Source organism: Nannobrachium achirus (assembly GCF_963921795.1).
Source record: "Nannobrachium achirus genome assembly, chromosome: 1".
Lineage (NCBI taxonomy): Eukaryota > Metazoa > Chordata > Actinopteri > Myctophiformes > Myctophidae > Nannobrachium > Nannobrachium achirus.
In genome coordinates this window covers 81,640,070-81,652,139 of record NC_137810.1, presented here as the reverse complement: position 1 = coordinate 81,652,139, position 12,070 = coordinate 81,640,070, and the positions used below count along the sequence as shown (strand labels likewise).

The window sequence follows — 12,070 nt, the reverse complement described above, 5'->3', positions numbered from 1 at the left end:
CAGTGTGTCCTGCTTTAGAGAAGTGTACAGCCACAGGGCTAGTGATAACATTGTTTCTAATTGTGCTGCGATGTTCTGCAATGCGGGTTTTTCAATGGTCGTGAGGTTTTCCCAATATACGCCAGCCCACAAGGGCACTTCAACATATATATCACATTGGCTGTTGAGCATGAAATTATGCCTTTGATTTTGAATTTCTTCCCTGTATGGGGATGGTTAAACGAGTTAGATTTGCGTGTTAAGTTACACTGTTGACATCGGCCACAGGGGTAATTTCCAGCTGGGTTGTCACTAAGAAAGTGTGAGGGTGCTGAGGGGGGGCAAATCAGCCCTCACCAGCATGTTACGCAGATTGGGGGCCCTCTTGTGTACCACCTGGGGGGGTTGGGGTAAACATTTTTTTAGCACGGGATCTGTGTCGATAATATACCAATGTTTCTTTATGGCCTTTTCTATATTGTTGGATACAGGTGAGTAGTCAAGAGCACAGAACACTCTGGGTTCGGTCTGCTTAGGCCGCTTACTGGTAAGGCACTCAGCCTGTGTAGTGCCAGAGAACCGTGATGCTGCATTCTTTATCCAGGCTTCTTTATAACCTCTCTTCCGGAAGCGTTCCTCCAAGTCCTTGGCCTGGGTATTGTAGTCTTCGTTGGCACTGCAGATCCGTCTGATGCGGTTGAACTGGGAGATGGGGAGATTCCTTTTGAGAGGGAGAGGATGATATGAGTCACCATGTAAAAGAGAGTTCCTGTCTGTGAGTTTTCTGTATAAATTCGTTTTCAGGCCATTGTTTTCCTTGATTATTAGAATGTCCAAAAAATTCATTTCCTTGACACTTGCATCCATAGTAAATTGTAGATGTCTATTTTGAGCGTTCATAAATTCATGGAATTCCTTTAGCAGGGGCTCTGTTCCTGACCAGATAAGGAAAATATCATCCAGGTATCTCCTCCAATTGGAGAAGTATCTTAAATATGGATTTACCTGGTGATTAAAGATGATGTCCTGCTCATAGAGTCCCACATATAGGGAGGCAAAGCTAGGGGACATCCTGGATCCCATGGCCACGCCTGACGTCTGTAAATAGAAGGAATCGCCAAATAAGAAATAGTTGGATATTAGGACATCTTTAATGAGACCCACTAAGCAAAGGGTACATTCGTATACAGGGACTCAATGTCCATTGTTACCAAAATGTCTGTTTCCTCCACCTGTTGGATTGATTTTATCATATTAATAAAATCCATGGAGTCTCGGGTATACGAGGGCAAAGTGGTTACTAGAGGTTGGAGGAAAAAGTCCACAAAGGCTGACATATTTTCAGTCAGGGAGCCTATATGGCCGAAATGATGGGTCTGCCTGGAGGGATCTCTGTGATTTTTTTATGTACCTTGGGAAGGGTATAGAAAACCGGCGTAATGGGAAAATCCACCTTCATAAATTCATGTTCAGCTTTGGTGATGATCCCTTGTTCTAATAAGTTATTCAGACCATCGTGGATAGATTTCTTGGTGTCTGCAATAGGGTTATTCTCCAATTTCTTATAGAATTTTTTATTTGCCAGTTGTCTCAATATTTCCCCCTCATAGTCATCCCTCTTAAGAATCATGGCACCCCCCTTATCGGCACTCTGGATAACTAATGTTTTATCCTTTTTTAAGTTATTTAGTTCCTCCAGTTCCTCTTTTGTCATGTTGTCAGCCAATTTGTATTCTTTTCTCTTACTGCAGATGGCAGCGACATCCCTTTCTACCAACTGGCAGTAGGTGTCTAGAGAAGAGTTTCTGAATTTATGAGGTATAAATTTAGATTTACCTCTCAACCAATCCACAACATCATCATATTAGAACTGGGAGTGGGGCGAAATCAGGAGAGAAAGACAAACACAAGTGTGTGCTGTAACGTAACACCATCCCCACCCTGTGTGTGTGTGTGTGTGTGTGTGTGTGTGTGTGTGTGTGTGTGTGTGTGTGTGTGTGTGTGTGTATGTGTGTGTGTGTGTATCCAAGGCGCTTTACAAAGATTGTGCATTACATTCACCCATTCACACACTGACACACATTCATTACATTCACCCATTCACACACACACACACACACACACACACACACACACACACACACACACACACACACACACACACACACACACACCTAAACGTCCTCAAGTGCTCTTGGCATGGTGCCAGACTGCACCCATCTCTCTGTGAGTCAAACCAGTCCAACAGCAACAGACCAGAGACAAACACACAGAAAGACAGGACCAAACACACAGAGACAACACACAGAAAGATAGGACCAAACACACAGAGACAAACACACAGAAAGACAGGACCAAACACACAGAGACAACACACAGAAAGATAGGACCAAACACACAGAGACAAACACACAGAAAGACAGGACCAAACACACAGAGACAACACACAGAAAGATAGGACCAAACACACAGAGACAACACACAGAAAGATAGGACCAAACACACAGAGACAAACACACAGAAAGACAGGACCAAACACAACACAGCTTTTCCTCCTCTCTAAGGCCTCCCATACATGACATGGATTCTAGTATAAAAACATTTTACTGCAAAAGTGGTGAAATTGATATAAAGTTATAAGCTAAACCCAAACTAAAAATAAGCCTTGGAGGCTGATCACTGATCACTGGCACACTGGCAGAAGAGTGAGAAAATCCTAGTCCACTCACATCTACAGTTTATACAAATGACATCCTGTAAGATGAGGGATGTCCTTTAAGCCTTGGTTCTCTAACCTTTACATGCCAAGGACCCCTAAATGTATGTTTGGCCGAGGACCCCCATCTGAAAATGATTTTGAACAGGGACCACTAGAAGAGAGCATTTGTGTTAAACACTTTTCACAATTATTCTAAATATTCTAAACATTTTCGATATGTTTTTTTTCCCAAATATTTTCAAACATGTACTGTACAAGCTGTGAGCTTGTAGCTCATGTTATTTTTGAATAGGCAACCTACCAATGGATAAAGTGGTTCAAATGATTATGATGCTATGTTGACTACTTTTCCTGGGGACCCCCTGGAACCCCCCCAAGGACCCCTGGGGGTCCCCAAACCTCACTTTGAGAACCAATGGCTTAGAACATCATTTTATGCCAAATACAGAGCCACAATAATTGTAACCTATTGTATACTTCTTCACAAATAGCAGATGTACAAGCTCACAGCACATCAAAAGCGTGTACATGTGCTATGTATATGTGCTTTTTGTATTTTGAAGAACAAAACAAAACATGCACAAACAGGCAAACTAAAAATAATGTTTTTTTGCTACATGATGCTGCACTGAGATGCCACCCTGTGGCCACATTGGGTAACTACACTTCACTGATCACAAGAATAATCAGTCAATGATGAAAGTCATGCAAACACCAACACACTGACTGAACTGAGACGGTTGGTTCTGGAGAATGAATAAATGGAAACACATGGACCTGTAAGGGTCCATTTAGAACCCACTGGAGGAACCCTGGGGGTCCCTGGTGTTGTAAGCTTGTAGATCGGCTATTTTTGGCAGAGAGGTTTGTAGAGGGAAAAGAAGAGCAGACTAAAGTATTTGACGGTTCAAGTGGTTAAATGTCTGAAACACATTACTCCAACTAAGGGGTCCCTTGCCTGAAAACATTGAAGACTCCCATGTGGATTAAACCAGGAACAGTGACTTAGATTCATTCCTCATGGATCTACTGGATCTACATGTGGATTAAAACCCTAACTCTAAGGGGCGGCATAGCTCAGGGGAAGAGAAACCGTTATTAGAGCATGAAGGGTTCCCGAAGGGTTCTCAGTTCGAATCTGGGCTCCCCCTGAGTTAATGTTGAAGAGTCCTTGAGCAAGACCCCTAACTGCTCCCAGTGAGCAGGTTGGTGCCTTGCATGGTTTCCTCCGCCACCGGTGTGAATGTGTGTTTGAATGGGTGAATGTAATGCACAATCTATGTAAAGCGCCTTGGATAAGAGCGCTATATGAATGCACCATTTACCATTTAACCCTAAACAGAGGCAGAACTTGTGTGATTCTAAACAAAACATTTACCTGACACCACTTGTCAGCAGGGTTGATGCGGTTCAGCACAGCCAATGAGAAAGCCGCGTTTTTTCCCCTAACCAGACTATGATTGGATGATCAGATTCTGACGTCTAGAAGTAAAATAAATGGACACATAGAGAAGAGAACATGTCAAAGTTAAAGCCTAAATTATACACTGTAGTTTGACCTGTCATTTGTCACCAATAAATCATTTTCAAGCTAACAACACTTTGCAATGTGAAACATTAAATTAAAGCTTAATACAGTATCTGATAAAGTGTGTAGTGAGTTATTGTAGAGTATTAGTGCTCTAGTTTAGGGGTCTTCAACAGGGGGTCCGGGACCCCTAGGGGGTCCTCAGAGTACAGGGGGTCCTCCAAATCTTTGTGTGACAGAAAATCCTTTTTTATCCTTTTTTATATTAGTAACCACTTGAACCATAGTGCCCATATTCTTTTAGCCGAAAATAGCAGATCTACAAGCTCACAACACCTCGCAGTGAGCTTGTAGATCTGCTATTTTTTTTTTTTTTGTTAACAAGGTTTGATGTAGAGGGGAACAAGAGCAGACTAAGTACAGAGTGCAAGGTCAAGTTTATTAAGTATTGAAGGTTCAAGTGGTTAAATATCTGAAAACACAAATTGACATGAATCCAAAATACACTGATGATTGTGCTGTCAAACAATGAAACTATGGAATCTATGAACAGATTGTGGGGGTCCCTTCTTCATCTCTCTCTCAACTAAGGGGTCCTTGGCCTGAAAACGTTGAAGACCCCTGGTTCTAGCCCACACAGTCTGTAAGTAAGTTTATTACTAAGTTTATTATTACTAATAATCTATATTTTACCTATTGCTGACTGTGCATACCATATGTTATCATAGACTTGGCTAAATCTGGCAACACTGTGATTACCTGCATTACACCTGCAGCCCACTAGGGGGAGAAGGGAACATATAGAAAGTGAGCGTAAGGCGGAGTTTCGCTCCAGATGACGTATTTCCCGTCGCCATCCTCGAGGGACGTCACTTATAATAATAATAATAATAAGTGCACTACAACGTTTACACAACCTCCATGACGATCCTATTACTGTATGTATTGAGATAGATTGTTGTAGGCTACAACAGTTATCATCAAAATAAACCATATCAAAGTGTGCGGGACATTTCTCTCTCAAAATAACAACTTTTCTAGTGTTATTTCTTATCCTGGTAAAGATCATGTGTCTGTCCCTTGTTCAGCCATGTCAGATATATTTTCTCTTTAAACAAAACCGTTTGCTCAATCTCATTGTAGGCTATATCCTATAGGCCTAATATATTCAATAGATATATTTTTATGACAGATTTACTGGCCTCAACCTCCCGTGTAATATGTATTAGCCTAGACACTTCAGTCAACTCTGCCACTTTACGCAGATCATCTGAGAGAGAACATTGTGGTCAAGCAAGGATCACTTTGTATTGAGAGAGAGAGAGGTGCGCTTTCTCTAATTATCCAACAGAAGAGAGAGAGAGAGAGAGAGAGAGAGAGAGAGAGAGAGAGAGAGAGAGACATGCTCAAGCCTATAATATATTAAATAGAAATATATGTGTTATGCCAAATTACAAAACGAAACCCGAGTGGCCCCGTAAATGGTCTTGTCCATTTCCGTCCCGTTCTGATTCCTTTTTTTTTTTTTTTTTTTGAGACTTGTGACATTGTCCTGAAATCCGTTTATTTCCGAGGTTCAGAGAGACCCGAGCATTTAGCTTATTATTAGGCTATTAAAAGTCCATGCGTGCCTCTGCCTTTCATGTGGTGAGGTCTACTCAATCTAACATACTGTCTGCAGCTGTGTGAACTGATTGACAGGCACTGTCAGAAGTCAGAGCGGTGTAAACTTTATCATAAATGTAGACTATTGTCAATGCTGCTGGTTGGTTGCCTATGAATCTATAATATTAACATTGAAACAAAAGCCAGGGAGAAAGGAATGCTTTTAGGCTATTTTCTATCTACAGAGGTAAGTCATTTTCCGTTTAGAGAGAGAAAGAGAGAGAGAAATGGTCGAGTGAGCTTCACTTTGTATTGTAAGACGGGACCTGTGTTGCATTGCCGATTAAAATATAATCTCTTTAGGCCTAAGCCTATTTATTAAATCACAATCGAATGTTGTTTACTTGCATAATGGGGACACTTTTTTTTAAATTGTAGGCTATTTTATATGTAGTCACTGGAAAATGTTTCAACATCTGATCTCTCAGTACTGTTGCTTCTTTTTTTTTTTTTTTTTTTTTTTCTTTTTTACTGGTCCCCCTCGGCAATGGCGCTGGTTTTGTAGGCCGATAACTCCAAATCGGCCTACAAAACGTCATACGCACGTTCCCTATACTGAATGAAGCAGTCTTGATTTTTTATTTAAAAATAAACCTACTGTATTCCTGTGTGTGTGTGTGTGTGTGTGTGTGTGTGTGTGTGTGTGTGTGTGTGTGTGTGTGTGTGTGTGTGTGTTCACATGTTGTGTTCAGATCAGCTATTATTAACAATGAGGCCAGTGAGTGTGGACAGTACAAAAACTATTTTTGGAAGAAATACATCAACAAATGGAATCAAATCTTACAAGTTACAATGTGGTCATTTATCCATCCATCCATCCATCCATCCATCCATCCATCTGATCTCACATTCATACACCGATGTCAGAGGAAACCATGCTTGGCACCAACCTGCTCACCAGGAGCAGTTAGGGGTTCAGAGTCTTGCTCAAGGACTCTTCAACACTAACCCTGGGGGAGCAAAGGATCGAACATCCGGCCACTCTACCCCTGAGCCACTGCTAAAAGGATAACACAAAAAGAACCCAGGGGGCTTGTTTCCACTGTGGTATATTGTACTCAATTCATCAATAATAGCCAGGCCTACATAATAGAAACAATACATACATACATGGAAATCTATGACAAAACATAAGCCTATGTGTAATATTAAATGAAATAAACCGTGGTATAATTTGTATATTAATATTAGTTTGTTGTTTTTGTATAGACAGAAATGCAATAATGTCTGTATTGTGTCTGTTATTGTATAGGCCTATAAACACAAGTATTATGTCTGTTGTTATGTCTGGCAGTTGTTGACTCACTGCTCTGACGGTCACCAGAACCCTGCAGATGTGGTGTCGGTGTGCCCCCTTGTGGACAAACTGTCACATTACAATACATATAGCCTGTATTACATGTTTTACATCATTTGAAATGGAATAGCCTGAATTTAAACCCTAAACACTATCCCAGCCTGTGTAGACAGACAGACAGACAGACAGACAGACAGACAGACAGACAGACAGACAGACAGACAGACAGACAGACATGTATGCATGCACATGTTCTGTAACGTAAACCACTGTGATTTGTATAGGCTGTATGTTAGGCCTTGGTCCAGGAACCATGCAGGAAGGGTTGGTAATTATGATGCATAGAGAGTGGAGTTGGTTGAAAACACAAACCTTTACTGTAGCTTTAAACAGGAACAAAACGTAAGACTGAAGGCCCCATTCCCACTGGATCAGATAACAGATTGAAGGCCCATTCCCACTGGGCCAGATAACAGATAAACAATCTCTTATTTCTCCATTCAAGTGGATGGTAAGATACTGATAAAACCATTGCACCAGCTGCTAACCCTAACGCTATAACTTGGGGGGGTGCGAGACCCCGGCTCAGAAAAGATATGGTTTGCCAGGGGCGCGCAACCCAAGACCACGGCAACACTGCTTGGAAGTGAAATATTCCTATAATGCTTTCCCAGCAAACATTTTGAGGTATATTAGACGTCTAATATGTGTTGTGAGGTGTTGTGATTATGATAATATTTTCACGTCAGTTCAAACCAGTGGTTCCCAAACGTTTTAGATCGAGAGCCAAGCATTGATATATGATATGATATAGTGATATAGTACTTTATTGTCAGTTCACACTGAAATTTGTCTTACGACACAGCAGTCATGTATTCAAAACATATATACAAACATTTGTAACACATCAAGGCATACGTGACACGCTGAGTCGCGGTGCAGCCCCTGTACCAGCGCACCAAAAATTATTATTATATTATTATTATTTATTTTTTACAATTAATCAAATTTTTCTATGGGATCTGTACTGGAGTTGTGACCCATAAAAACCCAAAACTGGGTTAAATTATTTAAAACACGTTTACTTAACACTATAGCTTTGGATATGTTGGGACATCTGGTCACCCTTATTCACATAGAATATGATTATACTTCAGGATGCTTTATAATAAAATAAACAAATATTGACTATTTTATAAAAAATCATAGTAGGGTTCATAGAGCATCATCATTAACGTCATAATGCATTTATTAAGTACACACATGATTAGACTTAATGAGCTTAACCTGAGGATTTAAGTATACCACTAAAACTGCAAAGATTCAGGGGTTCATATAAACATTTTATTTTATAAAAAATAAAAAAGATTTTCACATCAAAGGGGAATAGTCTGATAAAATATTTGGATGAAATAATTTGTTCATACAGACTGGCAGATCATATCTGATTTCAGACTTACATTATTCAGATAGAAGTTGGAGTGGTTTTACGATTGAGACACCGCCACCACTGAAGTATAAGGGAGAACTGAGTACTGCAGCTGCCAATGCAATCCTTATGAGCGACACCCCATTTGGGACACCATATACATAGAGTGACATATAACTGCATGAGTATACAAGCTACATTTACACATTGGTATTGCTGGATTCAGTAGAACCACACGTTTCACAGAGTCACTGCAAAGTAAACAAAGCATTTTACATAGATTTTAATTTCCGCCTATTGTAGGTATGTGTTGAAATGACTTTGTGATGCTTGTGAATCAGCTATTTTCAAGTCAGTGTTGATCTTGTCAGCAAATTATTATGTAGTCGTAGTCAGTCTTTTGAATACAATTCCATTTAGTTTTAGTCATATTTTTGTCATCTGATTTTATTTTAGTTTTAGTCGACTAAAATGTTATTTGGCGGCCATGATGGCATGCCTGATTTTATACTTGGTTGTGTGCTGAAAATAGCAGATCTACAAGCTCACAACATGTCGCGCTGCGTCACGTTGTGAGCTTGTAGATCGTCTATTTTCAGAGAGCAACACCCGAGCGCAACCAAACATACAATGACTTGTCTTTTAGTTCTACTGGATCTCTTCTCCACTAATAGTCCCTCCCTGACATTTTAAGAAATTGACAATTCTATATTTAGTCTTAGTTTTAGTCATCATAGCTCAGTGTTTGTTTAGCTTTTATTTAGTCAGTGAAAAAAGGAAGTCGACAGACATTTTTCATCATATTTTTAGTTGGTGAAATCAACACAACTTTAAGTACATTTTGATGCCAATACTTTTGCACTTTTACTTGGAATTCTGGACTTTTACTTTTAGCAGAGTATTTCTATGTTGCAGTATTGACTGTACTGTAGACATAGAAAATATAAATATATACATAAACTATGTTGCTGTTGGCTGGAAACCTTGGATGTCCAAAATGCTTCCTGTGTTCAAACACACATCCATAACAACCATATTGGTTGATGTCAACTCATCAGAGACATTATCTGTCCTCACAAAGACACACTGAGGAGAGTTCACCCCATAGCCTAAACCCAGGGTAGAGTGGTTCACTGAATGTGGACTGGAAGGTATAAAGGTGTTTCAGTGAGTCAGACGACACCTCATAGAAGGACAGAGTCCCGGCAGCATGGTCTACATACACTGCTACTCTGTTGGAGCCAGAGGGATCAACAGGGAGGATAGAGGTCCTACTATTGTGAAAGACCATGTAAAGGCCTCCCCCACAGTACAGACTCCAGGACAGATCATTGTCCCCAAGTCCATTAGGACCCTCTCCTCTCCTGCTGATTCCTCTGTAAGCCACTCCTATCCTAACCTGTCCACTCGTCTCTACCTCCCAGTAACAGCGTCCAGTCAGACCCTCTGTACACAGAACCTGATAACACTTATCATCAAATCTGTCCTGATGATCAGGGTATGACTGAAGCTCCTCCCCCACTGGCCGAGTCACCTTCCTGTTGCTCTCAGACAGACAGAGTGTTCTGCTTGCTGTGTTTGGATCCAGTGTGAGACGATGGAAGTCTGATGAGAGAACAAGACAGGAAACATTACAAATATTTAATATTTAAAAAGTATTACAATATTCAGAGAGAGAGAGAGAAAGAGAGAGGGAGAGAGAGAGAGAGAGAGAGAGAGAGAGAGAGAGAGAGAGAGAGAGAGAGAGAGAGAGAGAGACATTGGTTTACAGTAACTGAGTACACAATAAGTTAATGTTGTGTAGTTAAGGTACTAATACCTGAGTATTTGTATTACTGGATACTTGTGACTTTCACTACATTTCAAAGACACATATTGTACTTTTAACTCCACTACATTTGTAGGAAGAGAAAACATTTATTTATTATGAATTATTATGCCCTGTTTTTAAGTAAAAATTGCTTGTAAGAACGTCTATTTTCATTATGATTGATAGGCTATTAGTGTTGATTTTGTCTAAACTAAAACTATGACGAAAAATGTTCGTCAACTTTTTTCACTGTGGAAAACTAAATAAAAACTAAACACACATTTAAGATAATATGGCTAAAACTAAGACTAAATTTACTGACAATTTTGTAAAAATAAATAAAAGTAGACTAAAATGTTAGGGAGGGACTAGTGGAGACGAGATCCAGTAGAACTAAAAGACAAGTCATTTTATGTTTGGTTCAGCTCGGGTGTTGTGCTCTGAAAATAGCAGATCTACCAGTAAGACTCCCTAATGGGGAGATAATTGACCGTCAGGTCACATATATACACCAGGGGCCGTGGAGTGGAGCAGTAGCTTGTAGATCGGCTACCTTAGACTATTTTCCCATATGTTTTTCCAAGCGGCGTGGGGGTCTGCGGGGTCCGCCTGGGTACCCCCTAGATGCCAGCCCCGTTTCTCGCTGGAGGCCCGAGTTACGGCCTTTTTAGCGGGCTGCAGTGGCGGGGGTCCACAGGTAGGTGGCGGGGGTCCGCCGGTAGGTGGTGGGGGTCCGCCGGTAGGTGGCGGGGGTCTACAGGTAGGTGGCGGGGGTCTACAGGTAGGTGGCGGGGGTCTACAGGTAGGTGGCGGGGGTCTACAGGTAGGTGGCGGGGGTCTACAGGTAGGTGGCGGGGGTCTACAGGTAGGTGGCGGGGGTCCACAGGTAGGTGGCGGGGGTCTACAGGTAGGTGGCGGGGGTCCACAGGTAGGTGGGGGTCTACAGGTAGGTGGTGGGGGTCTACAGGTAGGTGGGGGTCTACAGGTAGGTGGTGGGGGTCTACAGGTAGGTGGTGGGGGTCCACAGGTAGGTGGCGGCGGACGGCCCCGACTTTACGGCCAGATCAAGTGGAATACGTCCTAACAACAGGGCTCGGGCTGAATTTTTAAGCTCAAACACACACTCTCACACAGACACACACACACACACACACACACACACACTCTCACACAGACACACACACACACACACACACACACACACACACACACACACACACACACACACACACACACACACACACACACACACACACTAGGCTTGGAACAGCAGCATGTTGGTTTACACAGCAGTCTTTGACAGTGGGAATGTGGGATTAACCAACGCTACAATCTTTGACAAGGAGGCTATAGCACTGCAGCCGACATGAATGACACAAGTCACTGCCATGAATACTTTGGGATATTAATTTAAACTATATCCGTGCGCGTTCATTTGGTTACAAGCAATAATTCCCCATGGCCATGATCTCACAGGCTCGCCACATTAATGACAGATATCCTGGAAACTAAAGGTCATCTGAATGCAGTGGTTGCAGAATGAATGAGGCTCTAAGCATTGATGGATGAAGACTGGCTGGTGTTGAGTGATCTCCAGGTGGCATAAATAAATCCACCGCGCCCACGGGGAAGATGGTGCTCTG

At 41.6% G+C, this 12,070-nt stretch overlaps 1 protein-coding gene across 1 annotated transcript in view; it reads right to left on the bottom strand.

Moving 5' to 3' along the window:
• Window positions 1–291: 291 nt before the first annotated feature.
• Window positions 292–12,070, bottom strand: part of LOC308290108 (protein NLRC3-like) — a gene marked incomplete at both ends in the record, with an annotated part of 31,375 nt that continues 19,596 nt past the window's right edge. The window contains 2 exons of the mRNA XM_080731883.1: window positions 292–375; window positions 469–700. Of these exons, the coding sequence (XP_080588009.1) occupies window positions 292–375; window positions 469–700 (316 nt within the window). The remainder of the gene's footprint in view (window positions 376–468; window positions 701–12,070) is intronic.